Source organism: Calonectris borealis, chromosome 7 (genome assembly GCF_964195595.1).
Source record: "Calonectris borealis chromosome 7, bCalBor7.hap1.2, whole genome shotgun sequence".
Taxonomy (NCBI): Eukaryota; Metazoa; Chordata; class Aves; order Procellariiformes; family Procellariidae; genus Calonectris; species Calonectris borealis.
The window spans coordinates 28877714-28900476 of record NC_134318.1 but is presented as its reverse complement, the minus strand read 5'-3'; the positions used below and the strand labels follow the sequence as shown (position 1 = coordinate 28900476).

The following is a 22763-nucleotide window of genomic DNA, read 5'->3' as shown; positions in this document are numbered from 1 at the left end:
CAGTTACTGGAATTTTAAATGCACACCTTCGTTTTCACCTGAATTTTGGGCTACAGTTCACAGGGGAGGGTCTCAAGATAGTCAGGGCAGACAGCCATGCTTGCATCTCCCAATTCTGTGCTTAAGTGCTGTGTATATTAATAGCTAAAACTTTATAAATAACAGTTCTGTCATTTGCTGTAATTGAAAAAGGCCAGTCAAATGCAAAATTAATTGGAGAAGTGTGTGTGTGTGTGCTGGAATGCTTGGCAGTTTTCCCCCCTCTCCACAATTATATCAGTAGGTCTAATGAACATATACTTGTCTCTAAGAAGCTTTATGCACCACTGCAGTCCCAGTTAACCAGCAGTTCTGAATATTAGAACACAGTTTAGCTACTCTGACTCTAACAGGGAAAGAAATGAAAACTGCACTTCAGTCAGGATTGTCTGATCAGTCAATCCCGATTAAACAATCCTGTGGACATCTACACAAGTTCAAAAGAGAAAAGCACACTTTATAATGTCAACAGCATGACACTCAGCTCCTCCACTGCTGTAGTAGAAGCTTTTTCAGGACAGAACCAAATCATAAGAGAGGAAGCAGCAGCAGTTGAACACAGCCAAGCACGAGGATGCTGTATAGCAAGATTGACCCCTCTGCTCTGGGCTGGAGTTACACAAAACTTTTTCAACTTCACTGCCACACTCCTTGGGCTCTTTCATTCACCCAACTTACCCCCCTCCACTGACGATGTGGGAGTTGACAAGAACAAAGCGACATACGTCCTCCTGGTGGCCGGAGAAGATAGCTTGAGGTTGACGCTGCAAACCTGTACCATCTGGACAGAGCCGGTAGGCCTGGATGTTCTCTGCTTGAGACAGATAGAGATACTCGCCATCCAGCTCCATCCAGGGCATCAAACTGCAAACAGACAGCAGGTTGGGGGGGTGCAGGGGTGGAGAGAAGAAAACAAATCAAAACAACCTCACACACAAAAAGGAAAAAAAAAAAGATTACATATGTAAACATATCAACAAAAGCCCACTCAAAAAAAAAGTGAAGTTGGAGCTGCTGGCCACATGCAAAAGCAGGGCTTAATATAGTAGCACAGCTATGAAGTGAAGCTTCTCCAGCAACATACAAAGCAGATCGCATTGCTGGCATTTTTCTAACCAAGAGCTGAGGAAAAGGAAGCATGGAATCTCTGAAAAAGATGGCCAAGAGTCTAGTGAGTTTAGATAGGAAATACTTAAAGCTCCCTGACGCCTTTTCATGAGCCCTGTGCTTTTTAAGAAACTAGACTATCAGGCATTTGTGAGCTATGCTGAGCATTTCTAACAAAGCCTTCAATATGAGGCTCTTGGTGCAAACAGTCAGTCTTGATCCTGCACATTATTTGCTGATGCCCAGCAGAGACCACAAAGCTGCCACTGTTTCACACGTCTCTGAGCAGGGGAGCAGGTCACATCAAACAACACAGGTCTTCCTACAGACAAAGTCCTCCACCTCCTGCATTCTCTGTATGTTAATACATAAAGCAGCAGGGTAAGCCTAAGGCTATCCAAGAACTTTGTGCTCATCATGTAGAGGAGGTATTTTTCCACATTCACACCTCTTCCACTGCTGAGCCAAAAGCAATTGCAGAGCAACCCCTCTTGATTTCTGTTGCCCATCGTTCAGAAGAGCCCATACACCCTATCTGCCCCTTGCTATCTATGGGACAGTGGCAGCTTCCCACAGGTTCCAAGCCAGGAGCAGTGGACTGCTAAAGGAGCTGTTCCAAAGTATTTTGAAGACTGGAGTGGAAAATATGCTTCACTTCCTGGGAGACCAAGAAGAGAAGCAGACACTCAAGCAATGTCTAAATCAAGTCTGTCATTACAAGAAGTTTATTTATTCTTGAAATAAAACCAAAATACAGAAAACAGAACAGGCTACAATGCACACTTAAGCAGTCCGCTCTTTCCTCAAGATCTTTCTTTTCTACAGCCACCAGAGAATCAGCAAATAGGCCTTCTGGATATGGCAAGTCCAGATACAAAGAGACATGGGGCTCATGTCCTATGGGGCATGGATGCGTGAAATAGTCTCCACTCTGCAGTCATTGCAGAGTGCAGCAAAACCCACGCAAACATTGACCAAAACCAGAGCCTTTACATAGAGCAGCCTTTCAGTTTTCAAACTATTCAGGAACAAACTGTTTTGAAAGCAGGGGGTTTCTCATAAAAACCTGTCTCCCTCTTTTTTGCAGATCATTCATCCTCAGAGGTCATGATTTTCTGTGTCAGCAGAGCCATTACGCACAGCCGCACCTCATAACATCACAACGAGGGACTAGAAACAAGTAAGAGGACAAGATTGCTTATTAGATAGAAGGTTCCTGCTTGCCTGCATTCATCTCCAATAACAGGCTTTTAGTCACACGGACAAAGCAGTTGAGCATAGGTTATAATGTTCATTTGGGACTTGATCATATGCATGGAAAAAAATAAGAGGCATCTTTGGAGCAGCAGCTTTGTTTTTAGGCAGACTTTGATTTCCCCTTCCTTCCTTCACTCCTACGCAGTCCTCTAAAAGCAAGTGAATATCCAGCTTACCTAGACTACAGCCAGTTTCTGTGGCTCTCCTCCTGCTGCAGTTCAGCTTTTTACCTTTTTCTATGGCTTTTTCATAAGGAGAAGTAACAAATTTGAAGCAGGATAAATGAAAATTAGAGGATGCAGTTTAGATGGTGGCCTCATTAAATCAGTCCTTGCCTTTTCACTTGGGAAGCTGGTTTAGTAATGATCTCTAACATCCACAGAGCCTGTCTTCACAGATGGTCGCAAGCACTTCAAAGGCAGGTATACAACCTGCACCAAAAACCACTCTGCTCATTACAGCTGTTCCCAGGACTTTAGACAAGCAGTGGCACATTATCCATCGCTTCAATTTACACGGCACACAAAGGCATGAAAGCTCAGTAGCAGGCCCCTGTTCTTCAGCATCTAACAAACCACAGTCTTTCTCATTTCTTCTTCTGTCTGATGATGTGAAGGCTGAAAATTTAGATGTGCTGTTCAGACAAGAGATCTCTCTCATGCTTTGCTTTGAAAGTTGAGTACACCTTTGCAAGCAAGAATTTAACAACAATCTCCTCTCATTAATGTCAAATATGCATTATTTTTTTTAGTGAAGGAGGGAAGTATAAGGTAGGAGAATGAAGAAGCATGAGGCAGAAAAATGGCAATTAGCATTTTAGATTTGTACATCCGAATCAGGGGCCAGGATAAAGCATGGGAGACAAACCAAGCACTTTGAGGGGACACATAAGTTCACGTCTAGGATCAAGGCATGCTCATTGTGAGAGCAGGACAGAAAATTGCTCATGGTATACAGCAATAGATAGGAAAATAACAGTTTGAAGTTTGTACTGAAGATTGCTAAATCTGACTAGAACTGCACAGATCAGAACAATGCCAAATTCAAGCTCTTACTAAGAGAGGAGCTCTAACTCTCAGAGTGAATCTCTAGGGCAAGTCAGCAACTCCAGTTACCCCACATCCAGCTAGCCAGAAACATCCAAAACAGACCAGCGACATCACTTGTAAGACCGCGTGGATCACAAGGAGCAGGAAACATCTCATTTCAGGGCACAGACGCAAACCCAAGGCCCCGCAGCAGCTGACACAGAACAAAGTAGAAGAGAAAGGAGCCACTTGCTTGCATTTCCATTTCAGGACTGTCTCCCTCCGGCAGCGTCCGTGCCTCCAGTTCTGAGATACTTTCACCCTTTCCTTCACTGGAATGCCAGCCGCTCTGCAGACAAAGTAAGAGGGATGAGATTAGCAACCAGGACTGATGCTATACGGACAACAAATACACTCAAGCTGGTCACAGGTGTGCTCTCACTCTGGTTCCACAAATGATGAACTGGCAAACATTGACAGCACCTGAGCCACACTAGAGCAAGCGCACTCGTGAGAGTTGACAAGAAAGGAACACTGAGCAGAGTGGGTGCTTATCGGCAAAGAAAGCTGATGATCACTAGCATACAAACCTTAAATCTGATCAAGACCTGACCTAGTACTCTGAATGCAACACAAGTTCAGACAAAATGTAATCAAAACAAGATGACATGAAAAGAAACTACCAGAAAAACAGGACATCATTCTTCTAATAGAGACTAAAGAAAGCCAGTTAAGACAAGGACAACACCATACAAGAACAGATGGAGGAAACACTAGTCAGTCACTGAAACTAGAAGCCAGAAGAGTGTGTCTGGCCAGAAGACTAGTAAAGAAACTGCTGCAGACCCTCACCTGCCTGACAATCACATAACCAGACACAATAATTAGAAATCAAGATATGTTCAAACTAAAAATAAAACTCATTCATCTGTATAATCACCCAATGCACACATGCCCCAAGACGGACTATCTTTTGCAGCAGCTCACTAAAGGATAGAGAATTTCACCACATCGCTGGAAAATTCTCTACTTACAGTGAGACAAAGTTACTAAAAGAGAGACTGTAGTTCATAAGCCGTTGCTGGGATACAAATCAAAGTTATTGGGATGAGCGGAGAACAAACCCAGGTCAACACAGCTCAAAAGGTGACAAAAGGTAGGTACCACAGAGACCTGGGACCAAGGCCCCTTTAGAGTCTACATGAACAGTTCAAGCAGCTGTTCAACATCTGTTTTGCTTTCATGATCCAGGGTTGATTAAAGAGGGAGCGAAAAGGCAGCTTCAGCTCCTATCTTTCTCATATCATAAACTTAATTATTCAATATCCTTGGTGGAGCTGCTTAGGTAGAAAAGATCAGAAAACTACAATCAAGAAGAAACTCTTGAAGTTATCTTTGTAACTAGGGGTTATGAACCACTTGCTAGATTACAAGAGTTTATCCCCCTTTCATGCACTTCTCAACAGCCAATGTTGCCAGATGCATAGGATGAAGGGAAGATCCTTGAGAGACGGGAACTGGTGCCTGATCAGAACCAGTTCCCTCCTCCCATCCCTATCGTGCCCCCAACCCACTTCCCAAAAGTGGGATTTTTGGGTACTCGGTCATTTTTAAAACAAAGATTAGCTCCCTGTAAATAAACATCTCCTGTGGTTGTTAATGGGTGTAGGAATCTCTAACCTGGCCCTGGGGCCTGGCCAGATTCTCATTTTCCCAGCCTTCCTTCCATAGCCTCAGGCTCCTTTTTTTCTGCTCACCCTTCCCTCCCCCTTTCTATGCTTTCCGGCACTTAGTCACCATTATAATTTGACTACATTCCTGGGCATATGACCCATTTTAAACAAAAACAGAAACCACACACAGAAAAGCTTTTCGTCCCCTAGAAAGCTTTGCAACTATAAGTTTATGATCAGTAGAGCCACACCAAATAAAACAGAATTTAGGAAGCTACGAGCTCTTTATTTCTCCTAACCCTTAAAAAAAAAAAAAAAACAAAAACAAAAAACTAAAGAGTTAGCCTAGGCTGCAAGAAGAGGAATTCCTCTTTTAAAGAGAGCACTTGCAAGAGCTCTTGGGGCCAGATAGCATCTGAGACGAGGAATGAAAAGTCAGATCAGGTCCAGCAGCCTCCTCATTGCTTATTACTCTCCCAGACAGAGTTCAGGCTCTCCGCCTACATCCAATTCCATTCATTACTCCAAAACACTTCTCTTCCCCACACTCAACCCTCAGTTAAGTTCTCCCCTCGTACAGATTTTAAGTCACCAGCTTGCACAATGATGGAAAATGCACTCATGCCACAATCCCCTCCCGAAGCATACTGGCCCAACCAGACATCCTGAGCTCAATGCACAAACTCTACTAAGACTAGATGCAATTTGCAAGTCTCTGAAAAAAGTGAATCCAAGGTCAAAAAAGCAGCCTCCATCTTACACCGCTGGTCACTTTTCTAGTTGCAGGACAGGCCTTGATCCTCCTGCTGCTGAAAGAGGAATTTCAGAATTGGCTTGGCCCACAGTACCAGTTCACTACTGCAGTTACTCCTGTAACAGACACCATGTTCTTTCACACAAATCAACAGTTCCTGTCGGGAAGGGGCCAGGATTGAGTGGGGCGGACTGTATGGGGGAGGTCTGGTGGGGTTTGGGGAGGTTTTGTTTGTTTTGTCTTTTTGTTTGTTTTACTGTTAGTAGACATATTATTCATCCAGCCTGCCTCCTTCATATAGCAATTCTGGATCCAGCTAATTTAACCATGTCTTAGAAGCATCCACCTTTTATTTCCCAGACATTTTATTTATTCAAAATAGAGGCAAGAAAGGGGACAGAACATATGGAGGCCATGAGAAAGGGGATGTAGAAATTGGACTGATACATCCCTCCCCTTTGCCAACAGTAGGGCAGCAGAAACTGAACTGCAATGATTTTCAAGTGTTGGTCAGAGACATTTGATTCCCTATACCACAAGAGAAGTTAAATCAAGCCCAGTGATGGAATCAAGTGCTGTGATATAATTTGATAATTTGGTTTGCTTCCTCAGAGCACCCCCCAGAGCAACTCCCAGAATACATCAAAAAAGGTAACGAGCATCACTGCAGTGCATGAGAGCAGTTCTCAAGTCTTAGAAAGTTAAAAAGGGCATTACCGTATAAACTTTATCATTTGATAAAAAAAGATCCTTTTCTCCCCTACAAAGACCATTTTGCTTCAATCATGATCAACACACTTTCTATACATGCTTAAGAATTGTTCCACGATGACCTGAGACAATCACGGACATCACACATCTACACTGAGTGGTTGACTTAACCAAATGCCTCCCACTTCAGCAACTGGATTGAACGTCCAAAGATTCAGAAGACTAACCCGCCTTATGGAGACAAATGCTATGCAAAATGCTGTGGAGAGACCACTATGCACCAGCCAATGAATACCTTGACCTTTCTTAGTATGCAATCCAGCAAAATACTAAGTCACATGCTTAAAATTTCAGTACATGCTTAAGTGCTCTGTGAAATCAAGATCTTGACATTCATGTTCTCAGAGAAGCCACCCAACAGTAAACTTCAAGACTGCTGAAGGCTGACTCACTGAGGAAGGACTGCTATTTTTACCAGGACCTAAACAGCCTGGCATTGGAAAGCAACTGAAGTACAGTCCAACATCCTAGAAGGATGACAGGAAACACAAGATGAAGAAACCAGTGAACACTGAATGTGAAAACTCAGTAAAATTCAAGCAAAATGTTCTTAAAGCCCATCAGAGTCCATCATTTTAGCACCTCTGTTAGGGCATCACAATTATCGACAGCTGATAAAGTTACATGATCCAGAACATGCGAGGCTATCATTGTTATTAGCTAATTAATCCAAAAAGCACTCTATCAGGATCCCAAACCATACGGTGCAATAAATGTCCTGAGCTAACGCACATTTCCAATTGCACACACTCCTGATGGAAGCTCCCTTTACAAAGACGTTGTTACACTAAGAGAAGCTGAGTATTTCCTGCAGCCTGAGAGAGAGTTTCAGGATAAAAGCCATCCCAAGCAACCCATTATAAAGGATTTTTCATTTCCCCCTTCCTACCTCACCCCGCCCTACAAAAAAAAGTTAAAGTATTTTGCTCAAATTATGGATTTCCTCTCTTTCTTGGCAGAGTTACCAAAAGAAATATAATATTCCTTCTGGAGCCCACTTCCCAGCTGCTGAAGCAAGAGACTGGGACTATCCCGCCGCAGCACCACTGACCTAGGTGACCTCCACCACCACAGCAGTTGCTGGCCTGGGCCCCAAAAGAAAGCAACGAAAGAAAGAATCACTCAGCCAGAGACTAAGCACATCTCCTCCTAAAGTTTCACCTCCAGCAGTTTTTGCCTTCAATGATCTCCTCCCCAGCCAAAGTCCTTTGCCACCAGAAATGATATTTCTGCAATAGCAAGAGCTTCTGTGCTTTACTGCATCCTAGAGAGATTCCTACTGGCCATCTACAATTTCAGCATGTGCCAAAACAACGGTGCCTGCAACAACATATACCATGTTATAGAAGATAACACCAACATGTCATACTGTATATTTTCCCAGCTGCACGGGGCATCCTAACCCACCAAAGTCCTTCACACTTTGCTACATATTAAGTGCTGAAGAGCTCATCTGGAAATGCAAGTCTGCAGAGACCTGCTGAAATTGAGCCTCTTCTGTGGACAAAATCTGCTGTCTGCATAAAAGCTGTCACCAGCCTGCCTCAGGCCTGACTGGAAGGGTCATACAGAGGAACAAACAGGTCACAGTGGCTAAGTCCCACTTTCAACCTTGGCCCTGTGGCAGGGATGGCTAACACAGGGACCAACTGCACTTATTTGTGTAATCAGGACACACCTGTTGAGTGGCAGGGTCTCAGTGCAGTTGCAAGTCATGGGCCACCAACAGACAGCCGAGAGGGAAAAGCTATTTATGTCAGGAGCTCCTGTTGCTGTCCTCAACAAGTCAGCCGACTTTCAAAATGTCTCTTCCAAGACAAAAATTCCACCTGAATTCCTTTAGCACATGACCCTTGTTTAGCTTACCGCCAGGTTCAGTCTGTCTTCTACACTCCCCTCCTTCCTATTTGACATGGGTTCAAATAACTCTGAGATGGAAGAGAGCTCTGCAGACTGTTCTCTCGCTGTTCCTTGCCTCCTTTGGTGTGTCTACGCTATCTCAGTTAGACGTTACCAGGCTGTGCAGGTTTAACGCTCCACCTCACAGCTCTCGTGAATGATTCACCTGCATGAAAAAGCCAGAGATTCTAATAACCAGAGCTGCAGGCAAATTTCTGTACACGCAGCAAAGATACACACCTTCATACAGGCTTCCCAAAAAACTATCATCACCAAGACTGAGCCATCAGATGCCCTCTCCCTTACAAGTGATTGCAATGGGATCATGGCTAGAAACTCCAGGCAGGGTTTGGCCTCTCTCAGGGACTTATGTAGGCTTTTTGGAGATGAAATCTGGGCTGCTTCAAAAAACGCATAGCCCTGGGAAGATCTGAGAAAACCTGCAGCTGCTCAATAGTTGTCATGTATATTCTGATTTGAAAGAGTAGACTGTCAGGGTAGTATTTGGATAGAGTGAAATAACCCATAGCTAGTTCACTTATGCAGGTTACAGGGATAATAGCAACAAGCACAGCACACATTTTTTAAACGCTGAACTAGAGAAAATTCTTCTTCCACTTTGAACTTGTGAAGATTTTAAGGGAAGGGTAGGCAGGCCTGAAAGAACTCTTACAAACAATTTCCCATTCGCAGAACAAGAAGCAGTTTCAATATTGTGGAGCTGTCTTGGCAGATCTGTCCTGCACAGAACTATCAGTTTAAGACAGAATAAGAACGAATCTAACAGGAGTTTCTAAAAACCGCTGACTTTTCCAGCACAAAGCAATAGCTGTGTGCCCTCTTCCAGGCTTTTGCCGTTATTGCAATATCTTCCCCAGAGTATTCCCCTCTGCATCATCTGCACCAGTTCATTGCCTACTTCATTTCTGACTTAAAGTAATGAACTTTGGTAAAACAAGTTTTAAAAGATGAAGGAAACTGAAGCAGCTTTACAGGCATTCACGCTCCCTCCCCCTCCAGTACTGAAGGCAGAAGTCTCCTATGATTGCTGCAGTTTGCGTTTGGATTTGACTTGCATAGATTGGCCATTTCCTGCTTCTGCAGGTGTATATATTTTTCCAAGATCTGGAGAAAACACAGCTTTTATTAACTCAAAGAATGCTTACACAAGCTCTTAAATGCTCAAAGATGATAAATTCATCCATTAATGAATCTGTTTCTTTGAACTGGAGAATATACCATGATTCTAGTGGGCAGGGCAGAACAGGAGACAGGGAGAGAGAAAACATGCAGTGGAACATTTCTGTATTTTGACAACAGCTATTAATATATTACAAAGAGCACACTGTCAAGCTATTTAGGTTGCAACTTTTAACTTGCCCTCTAAAATTCCTTTGTAACAAAGAGGAAATAAGATTAGCCCAGCTGCAACTTTATTCCTTTCTTCCATGCTTTAAGTAAAGAGCCACCTTGCAATGAGCTCTTTGCCTCTCCGATTTCTCCAGTCTGAGGTGGTCCACCAGGCAGGCACTGGATGAAGGCTTAAAGCACCCTCTGCTATTCCTGGCTCTGACACTGACCTGCTGCACAGAGGGCAGCTTGGTTGATCTCTCTCTGCCTCCGCTTCCCCTCCCAGCCCTTGTTTACCCTGGCTATTTAGGCAGCAAGCTCATCAGGGCAGAGACTGCTCTTGCTGGGCCTGTACAACAGCTGGCAAAACAGACACAGACTACCAGACGCAACTGCAATATCACTATACTCGCCAAAACCCCAAAGGCTTTGTGCTACTGCTCAGCTACACTTTAGCTGCAGAAAACGTTCCTAAGCCTTAGCTTTTCTGTGATATGCTGCCATGCATTTTTGGAACAAAAATGCTCCACTCACCTCACGTCACAAAGACAGGTCTCGACTCCTGCTTCAGCTGCTCCTATGACTGAGTGAAGCAAAAATCTTCAGCATAGGGACTATCTTTTTACCATCCTCATGACAAGGTCTTGTTGCAGTACAGGTCTATACATAAAATTAACACGACTATAGAGAACAAGCAGCAGCCTGACATAGAAAGATTTGTAGGACAGGTGCCAAGAACCACATCCATCTAAACCCACTCTGTACTTCCATAATATTGACACAATATTCTGTTAAGCATTTGCTTACTGCTGGCTCAAAGAAGAAACAGCACACTTTTCACACTAAGAATGTGCTTTAAGAACCTTTCCAAGTCAGGCCCTGCTGTCCCTAATATACAATAATTCACACTGATGCAAACCCAGTGATTTCCCCCCCACCCCGTAAGGAATGAAGTGTACAGAAACATTGCTCAAAGCAAACTTCTTTCTTCTTCTGCAAGTGCACAATTGAATCAATACCTTAAATACTTAACTTCGCTTACACCCACAGCTCACGATTAGCTGAAAGGGCAAATATGAGATTGTCAACGTTGTGAATATGCCTTTCAGCATAACAGCTAGTGTCTGGGATTAAGTGCACATCTTCCTTTGACAACATTAGCAAATCAATTTATCATTTTTTAAGCCTAAGTATGTGTCCCAAGATAAAGATAGCTGGCAATTTTTAAAGGTAGATAGTCAGGATGAGAAGTAGATAATTTAAAAAATTAAATCAAAACAATTTCAGGTATACTACAATTTCTCTTTTCCATGCTGCTAACAGCTAGGGTTTTGCAAGCAGTTTCTTATAAATTTTCCCTCTTCCCTATTTCAGCATAATGAAGTTTTATAAGCAAGCTGACTGCGCAGTTGTTTCACATACAAGCTAAAGCCTGTTCCCTCTGATCTTCTTGTTACAATTATCTGAAGATATACCTAACAGAAACAACATTTTAAAGAAATGGTGTCATTTTCAAGTTAATCATCCTTTTAAAAAATGGAGAAGTGGGGGCAGGAGGATAAGTTTCACAGCTATCTTACACTCTAGGCTCAAATTTATCTCTATTTACAAAGCATTAACAGATGGCTTATCAAAAGCCATTTAACAGCAGAAATGATCAAACTATTCTGAGAAATTTTTTTTTTGTTTTAAACAGTAAATACTCCCTAGACTAGTTTTTAACTTATGCCAGCCTCCCAGGGACCATCAGTTTAAGATCTAATGTTTGAACCATGCATGTTATTTCATTAAGTACATTTACCATAAATGGTTCCAGCCTTTCCTTTCTCAGTCGCGGACAGTATTGCACAAAAACCTCTTAAAAGCCAAAACCAATGTTCACCTTATGCAACGTTATCCAGAATGTGCAACAGAAGCTTCAGCTCTTGAGTGAGTCAAAGCTAAGCTTACAAACTCAAGATTTACTCTATATCACTAAGAAAGCACAGTTATCAAGAAGGTCCAGCTACCCATCATCTTCATCACCATTCTATTTACCCAGTGATATTTTAGCTTAAATACCTACTCAGCTCCAATTTAACCTTCAATGAGCAACCTACCAGGTTCCTACTTAGAATTACTATCAGGAAGAAAGACTCTGTGTCCAGAAGCTTACCTCAACCCTCTCCCCAGCTTGTGTCAGTTAGTCAAAGAAATATAACCTCTCTGCAAACCTCACTACCTCAATTGCAAGAGCAGCAATCTTGGAGATTGCTCTTGATCTTGGAGACATGCATGAGGAGCAAGTGGTATGGTAGAGACATGGCTATTTAAAACCCTCAAGCTGCCACAGAGACTATTAAACTCTTCTTCAGTTAAGTACAAATTTTACAGCTGTACCACAACTCAACATATGCACTCATGCTGGTTCTTCTAGAGACGTACACATACCCAGATCGCCCGCTACTGCGATATGTCCTTGTCTTTTATCTGTTGCCAGAACTGTCTACCCTACTGGAGCAAAACTCCTGCAACCGTCGCCAGATGCTGGATCTCCACACAGGGAAAACAAGTGCTTGGCTTTTAGGTATTCTCCATAAGATCTGGCATGCTATTTCAAAGAACTGAAGATTGACTGAGCCTTCCATGAAGTTAAAAGTAATTAAAGGATTCATCCTCCAGATATATCTCAAAGTTCCTGCATAACCAGCTTGTAATGTCACTTGGTGTGTCACCCGTGATTGAACTCCCTAGGACCAGGGCAGTGCTGACCAATGCTAAAAGCAGCACTCAGTACTAGAGTTGTTTAAAGAAAACTTGAAAATAGGACTCAGCACAAAAGCACATCCTAGAATTACTAAAAAAAACCCTGTTCATAGCGAACTTAACAGCATTGAAGTCCCTGGGAGCTTATGATACTCAAGCAGCCTTCCCTTCACTTAAACCCTCTGACCTAGCAAACTACTTCTGTAGCTGTTTATAGACCTGCATTCCTCTGCAGGGGGAAGTGGTGGTCCTTACATACGCTGCACCTGCTCTGCTGTACACCTGATCCCTCCTGCAACTGAAGGAGCATAGTATCACCTTATTCTTAATGAAAAATACAGAACTTCATTTCCTCAGGAGACAAAATCATATATCACAGCAGACAGAGTCCAACGCACAGCCATTCTGCAGCTGACTTCCAAGGGAACTGTGCTTAACTTTCAAGCTGTGAAGACTGAATGGGTTGAAGTGCTGGCCTGAAAACCCAACACAAGGATTTTCAGCACCACTGAAGTTCTGCTCCTGACAGCAGGAGCCATAATTGTTTCTCTAAAGTCTGTGATATTGATAAGATAGCAATAAGAGACAGCAAAATAGGCCTCAAAACCTGACATCTCTTCTTTTGATTCATGTCAACACAGTGTTTACAGAAACAATACTGAGTCACTGGATGACAAACAAGATCCTGGGCTGGCAGCTAAAGGGAAACCATAGAAAGGGATTCTTAGATCCTAAGAACATAAATTTCCTCTTGGGATCCTTAAAGTAGCAAAGAAAGTCCACATTCTGTGGCTGCCTCCGAGTGGCGTTTCATATGCTAGCAAATTTGAGAGAGGAAAGGCAATCTTTGGGTCCTAACCAACCACTGCCAAAGCCCAAGCCCCAAAAGCACTTCATCTAGAGAGATGCTGGTGTTACACACAGCAAAGCCAAGAGGGCTCGCACCAATTCTTAACCTATGATGTACTGTTGAACTGGGAGAGAAAAAAAAAAAAAGACAACCCCTATCCACAAATCTTTAAAACCCAGAAGCCACAAGAGTCCAAGAGTCACTTCTTCTGTGACACTCATCACCAGCTATACCAGCAAGCTGCTCTGTGAGCAGGAGGATCTAAGAAACATGTATTCCTGGAGCCACGAAGGCTCCTGCACCTCATAATGTACGTAAGCCCACTTTCCAGCCTTTTCCCAAGACGTCAGCCCAGGCCTTGCTCCCTTGCAGCTTCTTCTCTGAGGCGTCTTCGAGACCATGGCAGGGGCCGCTGCTCAGAAGCGGGGAGGGAGCGTGGAGTCACACAGGAGTCACCCCAGCTGCACACAGCAGCTCTGTCCGTTTCCTCGTGCTCCCACCTGCCCTAGCTTGAAGCCCCCGACCCTATGTATTTTGTTGGGAGGAGTTTGGGGGACCGAGCTGATCTGGAGAGGGCCTCAGGCTCCAACAATTGAGGGCCGCTCCTGCCAGGCCTGGCTTTGAGGGGGCCTGGGAAGCCCCCGCCATACTCGCCCGCTTCCTCGCGGGAACAAGAAGCGCCTCCCCACAAACCCCCAACCCTCCTGGGCAGAGCCGGGGTCAGGCCCCACCACCCCGGGGCCGCCACACACGGTCCCTCCCCTCCCAGGGGCGGCCCCACTGCGGGCCCGGCGCTACGGCCCTTCCTCTGCCCTCGCCACCCCTCTTGGCGCATACTAAAGACGGCGCAGCCGCGCTTCGAGAATAGCACCCCCCTTCCCTCCGCCCCCTTACGGCAGCGGGGAGCCCCCCTTCGCGACTACGCCAGGAGCGCAGAACGCCCCTTAGCAACCAGCTAGGCCGCAGCATCCCCAGCCTTTCCCAGCCGCCACAGCCGCCTCCCCCCCGCCCTTCCGCCGAGAAGGCCGCGCTTACAGGTCGGTGCCGAGCTGGGTGAAGCCGGAGTTGAGGCAGCCACGGGCTATGCGCCTCCAGAGGAGATCGCGGCTACTGAGGAAGCGCAGGCGGCGGCAGACCTGGCCCAGGCGGCCCAAGGCCTGCGCGTCCAGGTAGGAGCAGATGAGGAGCAGCAGCTCCTCGGGTAAGGCCCAGAGCGGGGAGGAGGGGGAGGAGGAGGGGGGGGAGGCGGCCCGGGATCCCCCCTCCGCCTGGGGGGATCGGGGGCTGCCCTTCCTCCCCATGGAGCAGCAGCTCCTGCCCCTCCTCCCCGGGAGCCGGAGCTGCTGCTGCCCGGGGGAGGCCAAGCCATGGACGGGGGCAGCCGCTCCCCAGTCACATGGGGCAGGAGCCGCTGCCTGTCACTCCCCCCCTCGGGGGGAGGAGGCGGCTACCGGGGCGGGAGGGGGCACGGGGCCGCCGAGCCCACCCTCGTTAGCGAATTAATTCATTAACGGGAGCCTGGGACTCCCCCTGCGCAAGTGCCCCCACCCTCCCCCCGCAACCCGATGCACGGGCCCATATTCTTCCGAGCTGGGATTAGTAACATCACCTGATCCACGTATTCATTAATAATGTGAATAATTAATGGTGGGGACGGTGATCCCAGGTAACCAGAGCATCTGCTCCACCACCTGGAGCAACCCCAGCTAGGCACTGCACCCCTGCAAAGGAAGGTGAACAGCAAAGTGATTAATGCTCATTAATTATCCTTGAGCAGGGTCAGGAGCGCCTGTCACCCACGAAGTGACAGCAGGGGTCATCTGGTGCTGCACAGCAGTTTTCAATGCTCCCAAATTCCTGGGCCACATAAAAGAAAGGGTCTTCCCCATGTGAGAACTGGCCCTGCTACAGTGGATTTCAGGCTGGCTTTTCACAGGGACCCGTCGATGCAGTCCATTCCCTCTTCCAGGGCTCCACAGAGCAGGGGCCGAAAAGTGTTCACACATCACACGTGTGTGTACATATATACAAGCATACCACCATGAAAGACCAGTTCATAATAACTGAGTCATTGTTGCCATCCACAGGAGCCTGGAGTACTGACAACGCAGAAGGATTCTGGTCCAAAATGGCAAAGTAGCCCTCCACAGACAGTGGAGCAGGAAAATACGAGTCTAGCGTTGTGTTATTCTTTCTTATAGTACTTTCCACTCCACGGAAGCCTGAAATGCTTGGGGAAATTTCTCCCTCAAAATTAAAAAATAGATAAATTATGAGAAGTTCATCATTTGCCTAGAATGCTTTGAACAGCTATCACTTACCCACCACAGTCTACATCTCCTTTTGCACAGTGGAGTAGGAAAATAAATTTCAGCATGTAATGAGGTTACCATAGCATACAGGCCTTTAGACAGTACTTGCATCCTGTTCCAGAAGGTCATCTTGTCTGTGTAATCTCAAGCACTCAAATATTCATCTGACTAAATCACCAACTCCGGAAGCCTCGTATTTGAGAGGTTCAGAACTGCTGCCTGAGGAACTGTCTGGTCCATTTACACCGAGTTTCAATACACCCTGGAAGTCAGGGAAGTTCCAGAAGTCAGCAAATGTTTTATCAGCATTTATAATGAGTGAATCAGATGGCCCAAGTAATTAAAAATTTCTCAACCTAAGTTTGAGCTCAGGTGAAATAACAGCACATCTGGTACAAGACTTAAGTAGCCAATTGAAAGGGAGGTAATATAACAAATTTTGCTTAAAATGAGATTATGGAAACTTGGTGTGAATGCAGTTTTATATCAACTTAGTATCTTTTTGATGACGTTAAACTTAGCTCTTTCATAGATTTCAGCAAAGTCTGAAAAATTAAATTTATTAGAAGCTGAATGACTTCTCTGTCTTAAATTGTTATTATAAAGACAGATTTATTACCAAGTTGGTCTTTTTCTAGTATGATCCCACAGAGACAGCTTATGGACCCTACGCTATTTAATATTTTTACTAGAAACCTGAAAAAATTCTGAAATCATTATTAGCAAAGCTTTGTAGAAGGCACAAAGCATGGGGCAAGAGGCAATGGATGCTTATGGCTGCATAACCCTATGTTAAGTTTAGGCATAATCAAATCATATGTATTTCAATCAAGCCAAATGTAAAGTCTCACATCTAGGAACAAAGAATGTAGGTCACACTGAAAGGATGTAACTCTATCCTGCAAAGCTGCAATTCCGTAAAGACTTAATTAAGATGAATAATCAGCTGAACGTGAGCTCCTTCTGCAGTGCTGTGACCAAAGGGCTAGTGCTGTCCTGGGAAACAAACAAGAGCCGGGAGGTTCTTTTACCTCTGGTTTTGACTCTGTTGTGACTGCTTTGGAAATAATTTGTCCAGCCAACATTTCAAGAAGGATGTTGAAAAACTAGAGGGGTTTCAAAGAAGAGGAGTAAGAATGATTACAGGACTGTCAAACATGTTTTATAGTGAGACCCAAAGTGCTCAGTCTACTTAGCTTTCTAAAGAGAAGGTTAAGGTGCGAGGTGATCATACCTTACGAGCACTGAAACAGGAAGAAAAATCTGGTAATACCAGGACCTTCAATTTAGCAGACAAAGAGATAAGATCTCTTGACAGAAGGTGATGGGAAACAAATTCATAAATAAAGCGTGCTTTTGTAGTGAAGAAAATTAACTGTTGAAACGGCTTATCAAGATTTATGGTAGATTCACCATTACTGGATTTTTTTAAAAAACAATATTAGGGTTTTTTTTTTCCCTTAGAGAGAGAGCCTGGCTAGGTCACAACTACTAAAACTTAAACCAGGAATTGACCTGGCTAGTCCTAACTCAGGATATCAGACTAAGACAGTCAAAGAGGTTCCTTCTGGTCTTAGGCTCTGTTACTCTATGGAGGCTGCATCTGCATCGTGCATGTCTCCCTGCAGTGTGTGACACCCGTATTCCAGTGCACAGTAGTTTCCAGTCTGTGGCCGTGCCACTTTACCGAGGAGACTACTTGGTGCAGTCCAGAAGAAGCCTGGGTGCAAAGTAACGCATGCAGTGTGACCCTCTGGGATACCAGGACCAAGGTATGGACAAGTGCATCTGTAGAAGCAGGGCCTTAGTGCTTTCCAAATTGTGACCCAAGGTATAAAAAACTATGAAATATTTGGCTAAGATGAAACGTGTTTGCATGCAGTAATTGTGGAGAGGATCAAATATGCTCCAGACAGTGGACACGAAGTAATATGAAGAAAAAATTACGATATGTTGCTCTTAAATGTAGCATTGTTTTCTAGTACGGATAATTGCCTTACAACATAGTAACAGTAATTATTCTTTGCCTAAAACATAGATATCATCGGTTATTTTCTTTGTGTTTTAAGAGAAATGGACTTGCAACTGCATACACTTGTTCTCAGGCATGGTTTCCGCTACTGTGACTGCTATGGAGCTGTCAAAGCTGTGCATCACAGGCTAAGAACACAATGGCACTCGTCTTCCCAGCAATGCCGAAGTAAGTACGTATGTAGGTGTCTGCAGGAGCAAGAACCAAGGAAGATTCTGAACTGTTACTAAAATTGTGTGTGTAGCATGATTATTTCCATTACATTGTTCACACTCTAATAAAGGACTCAGTGCAGGTGCTCAGTGCAGTATAATCAGAAAGTCAATAATGCATCCTTCACAAATCTTACAGTCAAAGATCCCAGTCCTTTCATGGCCCATGACCACTCTGAACCTCTAGAAAATGGGGTAGGGTTCTGTGCTAACATAGCAGATCATTCCAGCATCATGTCTTGCAGGGTTTGTAAGCTAAAAATCGGGGGGCTTATACCGTAAAACTTGTGCTTTAACAGTGTAAGTCAATGAAACCCAGCTTGGAAGAAACACCATTTCAATACCTGCCTGTCAATTTTTTTTTTTTTTCTGTCTTCAAGGGGTTTTATTGTTTGCAGTGCCCTCAAATACACCTTTCCAGCTAAAGACACAAACATGTGGACAGCTCTTTGTTTTGTTTTTCCTTCCAACCAATGCTTTTGTGTATTTCTGAAACTTAAGACACCTTCTCTGCTACTACAGTACTTATCTGTAACACCATCGCTTTGAGGGATTAAAGCAGGTTACTTGTTACACACTTAGATCAAGAGTTATCTGAGTAGAAAGTCTATCCCGTTAGGGTTGGCGGAATCTGTTTTTGATCTTGAGTTGTTTTGATTTTCTCTGAGAGCGAGTAACATGTTATTTTAACTTCTGAATAAGGTGTGCTACCTGACTGTGTCTCTTCTGTTTGGCAGAAAGGATTAGAAACCTCCACAGAACTTGCACTCTTTTAAAGCAGAGTGCTCACCATTGAGAACCAAGGAGCTGAATTGTTTTCAGATTATATGTGTGTGTGTGTCTTTCCCACATCAAAGACTTTGATGGAAGCTGTTCACGCTATTGTCAGGAATGCAGGGATTGGCACAAAGGTGATTAACAAAATTGCTTTTCTGCAGGAGAAGCACAAAAATTATCAAAGGATTAAAGAGGGTAAAATTAAAAGGTTATGCTGAATTTGGGGGTAAATTTTCTCCTTTTTATCCCAAATTATACATATTGATTTGGTTTTATCTATAAAAGGTCTGCCAGAAGAAATCAAGATTAGAAGCTATTTGGTATGGGTCCTGTTAAAGGGCAAGGAAAAAAATTCCCTTAAAAATAATCCCAACAGACCCTGTTCTGTGTGCTTCCAAACCACATCTATAAGGAGCTTTTAACAAGTACTAAGGCACCCAGCCAGCAGCCATCCCTACAAGGTTCTCAGCAGCCACAGGATTGGGACCTTTAGTCATAATTATGCTGAAAGCTATGAAAAAAAACCAATTCCATAAATCAGTTTGTCATCAGTGATGCTGTTTGTTTCCTTTTCTCACTACACTCTGCTGACAAAGATACTAAACTGAGGGGATTGCTTTCATTATCCACTTGCTAGGCATATGCAATGCTTTTGTATTTTGATCAGCAGCCGAACTGCTTGAATGGTTTGGGAAAAAAGGCAATAAAAATGGATTCTCAAATATTTTAGAGTATCAAAATGAACAGCCGAGCCTTCCAGAAGCTTTCTTGCTTGGCAAAACTGCAGTGCAATAAAAAAAATGTATCACCTCCCATAGCCAGCAGAATTGTCTCATCTTGCTGGTTCAGACTCTATTTCATTCATTTTATTTTGAACAATCCTCTATTATTTGCTAAGTACCAGCCATATACCCATTTCTTGTCTTTGCATTTTGAGTTTTGTTTGTTTGTTTTACTAATCTGTTATTTTCTGGAAGTCACCCAGAATATTTTATTTGTTTTTAACCTCATTTATCAAAGTATTATCTAAAGCATCTGTTCAGAAAATGTTCATTTTAACTGTTTTCTCAACAATGGCCTTCTTCCTCCCCCCCAGGCCACATCAAGTTGTCACTCACCAGACAGCTGTGGAATTTGGAATCATTCCTTTTAAACACTTTACAATTCCAAATGGTAGATTTCTAATGGCACAATATGATTGCCACAAAGATCTTTAAATTTCCCAATCCTCCAGGCTTCAAAGGCTGGACCGTCCTTGATCTCCTGAAGGAATGCTTTTGAATCTTGTTCTTTTATAGGGGCTACCTATGAAGATATTTTAGGGGCTTTTTCCTTTCATACTTAGAGCCTGAGGAACTAAACATTCAAATACCCACTGGCTTCTTTGAGAGCAAGATCAAGACTTACAAAGTTGTTTCTAGAGATTTTCAGCTCAGTTTTCATTAATTCCACAGGTTGTTCAAAAACTTTTGGGAGTGTTTATAAAGCAGTGTAAGAGTATCCTTGGTGTAGCAGTGACTATGATACTGTTTTATCCTGCGTCTGCCTTCCACCTACATGCCTACTTCATGCAGTTCCTAGCCTGTCCATGAGCTTGTCTGACAGTGTCCTGACTCCTCGTGTGCCCGTGGGTACAGAGAGGTCCCTTGCTCTTGGAGGTGCTCCACTATCATATCACTTACAAGGTAATAATTTGCTCAAGGAAAGTGAGCAAACCTAATCCCACAAGCAGTTTGGGGTCTGCCTTGACCAGGCAACCAAGACAGAGCCTAATTACCTGCAACAATTACAAATTTGCAGAATTACTAGAGTTCTAGGCATCCTTCTCTCTTTCCCTACAGCCAGAGGCGACATTTCACTAGCAGTCCTTTCTTGCACAGCAGGATTTCTCGATCAGGGGGCTGCCATTTTTTATTTCTCGCTGGTTAATTCTGTTTTACCTCATCACTGAAACACAGAATTCATCAATCTGAAGTTAAGAGATTTGTAGTGCCGCAACAGGAATCCGGTTGGTGCTAGAAACAGCCATTATTTCTGTTCAGTTCAGATTATGCCAAGCCATAAGGCAAATTTTACCCTCTATTCTCTTATTAATGAAGCACACATGTATATTAAAAAAATATAGAGTAAGGTATCCCCCTGTCCATGCACTGTAGGTCCTAGTCCCGCAACAGAGCACCACGCGAGTGCAAGATCCCATCTAGCAGATTCATCTGTTTGGGATGAAGGTTTGAGGCCTTCAGCTGTAAACCCCTTGGGGAGAGCACTGTGCTTTCTATGCTGCTACAGCACCTCACATGGCATGACCTCTGCTGTGACTGCAGGCTCCCAGGTATTATTATAAGGAGCAACTAATGCTCTGTCACTGCAGTAACTGTGTGTTTAGATATCGCGTATTGCTAATGGACATGATTTTTAAATAGTCCTCAGCCTAACCTCAGGTTTTGTGACGAGAACAACAAACTGCAGGAACAGCTAATTACTAACCCAGTTTATGGGTCAGGGAACAGGCCTTAGATCCTCATTTACACAGGTTTCTTATGATCATGTAAGCCCTACCTCTCCAAGACTATTTTTGTTTGTTTGTTTAGATCAGTTTAAAAAAAAAAATCCCACATCCCAAAATAGAGAATGTTTTCCTTTGGAACTGGAAGCAAACACACTTGATGGCTTTAACATCTGCTGGACAATGCGTGGATGGGTGGTGGGCACCTCACACAGTTTTGTGACAAACACATGTGCGTGCAGCATGTCAGATTATAAATCCAAGAATAAAGAATCATTAAAACCTCCCTTCTCTAGCCCACCTGCCATGAAAATAGGCCTTTCACTCTATCTATTTAAACTGAAAATGAGCATTGGGAAGGAAAATGCCGACATTCCAAGGATTCAGGCCAAAATCTCTCCCTGCAGTAAAGGAGGTCTGTCAATTGAACATAAATTGATCCATTGTCTGTCTCCCGTCAGGACCCACAAGCCACTCCATGCACATATGCTTCTATTCTTGCTAGAAACCAAGACCTCACAGTCCAAGACCATCACAGGAACATTTACATCTGTCGTTGGCTTGATCTGAAACTCTGCATAATTCTCAAATACGTTTTCTGCTTTTGCAGCCTGTTAGTGCCTGGTGCAATTTTTGGGTGCAGATTCCAGTGAGATTAACTCACTACCCAGCAGAACATGAGCCCTCGCAGCTCCCAGGCAGCAAAGCTTTCTGCTCTTGGAAAGGAGGAAAGGAGAAAGAGCCACTTGCACTCTGGATCACTCTTACCAGAATCCACTTGAGTGCCACAAGTGATAAATTTGGTCCTGTTCTTTCTCTTTTTCTCCAGGCTTGCAGTGGACTCATCATTGTTAGTGTGCCTGAATTATTAGTAGCATTATATCAAAATACATCTCAAAGGACAAAGCAGCCAGGCTGTGCAAGATGCCCGTAACTCTGCAGAGGAGAAAGGGCTTCCAACTTACAGACATCAGTTGTGATTCTTGAAACAGAATTTACTAGTATGTGATGACTGACAAATCACAATGCTGCTTATAGATTATTCTCCTTACCTGTAACTGCTTCTTCGTCTGTTTAGACATTCTGAGCCTTGTAACACACTCTGAGCCTTATAACTGGATTAGTAATGCCAGGAAGAGAATGACTTGTTAAAAGAGGTAAAGCCCACAGCATTTTTTTCTGTTGCTTATCTCTCTTTCCATGCACACAAACATACAAATGTGCTTTTTTTTTCAGCATGAACCTCTGTACAAGGAGTCAGTGAAGCCATCTACTTGCTTATTTTCTGTCGCCTGCTCTGAAGTACAAGGCCCATTTGCTGCGTGGGTGCCCTAGCAGGTGTTTGGATGTGCAGGTGTGCGCACAGGCAAAGTCCTGAGCGCAAGCACAGACAAAGATTCGAATACCAGGGCCTTTCAGCCTGAACCTGACACTGCCACTTTAAGACCAGA

General features: G+C 43.9%; 1 protein-coding gene and 1 long non-coding RNA gene across 6 annotated transcripts in view; one reads left to right on the top strand and one right to left on the bottom strand.

The window, feature by feature from the left end:
* FBXW4 (F-box and WD repeat domain containing 4) overlaps window positions 1-15008 on the bottom strand; it is a 63860-nt gene extending 48852 nt beyond the window's left edge. Inside the window, exons 1-3 of one of the 2 annotated variants that reach the window (XM_075154890.1) lie at window positions 14509-15008; window positions 3685-3780; window positions 718-903 (exon numbers count right to left, since the gene is read on the bottom strand). In XM_075154890.1, the coding sequence (XP_075010991.1) occupies window positions 718-903; window positions 3685-3780; window positions 14509-14774 (548 nt within the window). In that variant the 5' untranslated portion in view covers window positions 14775-15008. The remainder of the gene's footprint in view (window positions 1-717; window positions 904-3684; window positions 3781-14508) is intronic. The other variant, XM_075154891.1, reaches the window with a different exon arrangement.
* Window positions 14534-22455, top strand: LOC142084335 (uncharacterized). 4 transcript variants are annotated; one of them, XR_012674334.1, is made up of 5 exons: window positions 14534-14642; window positions 15561-17557; window positions 17891-17985; window positions 18767-20491; window positions 22391-22455. It is a non-coding gene; the product is annotated as an uncharacterized LOC142084335 (long non-coding RNA). The 4 variants fall into 4 exon arrangements; XR_012674333.1 differs by having other exon boundaries at window positions 18767-22445; XR_012674331.1 differs by lacking the exons at window positions 18767-20491; window positions 22391-22455 and having other exon boundaries at window positions 17891-18744.
* Window positions 22456-22763: the final 308 nt, after the last annotated feature.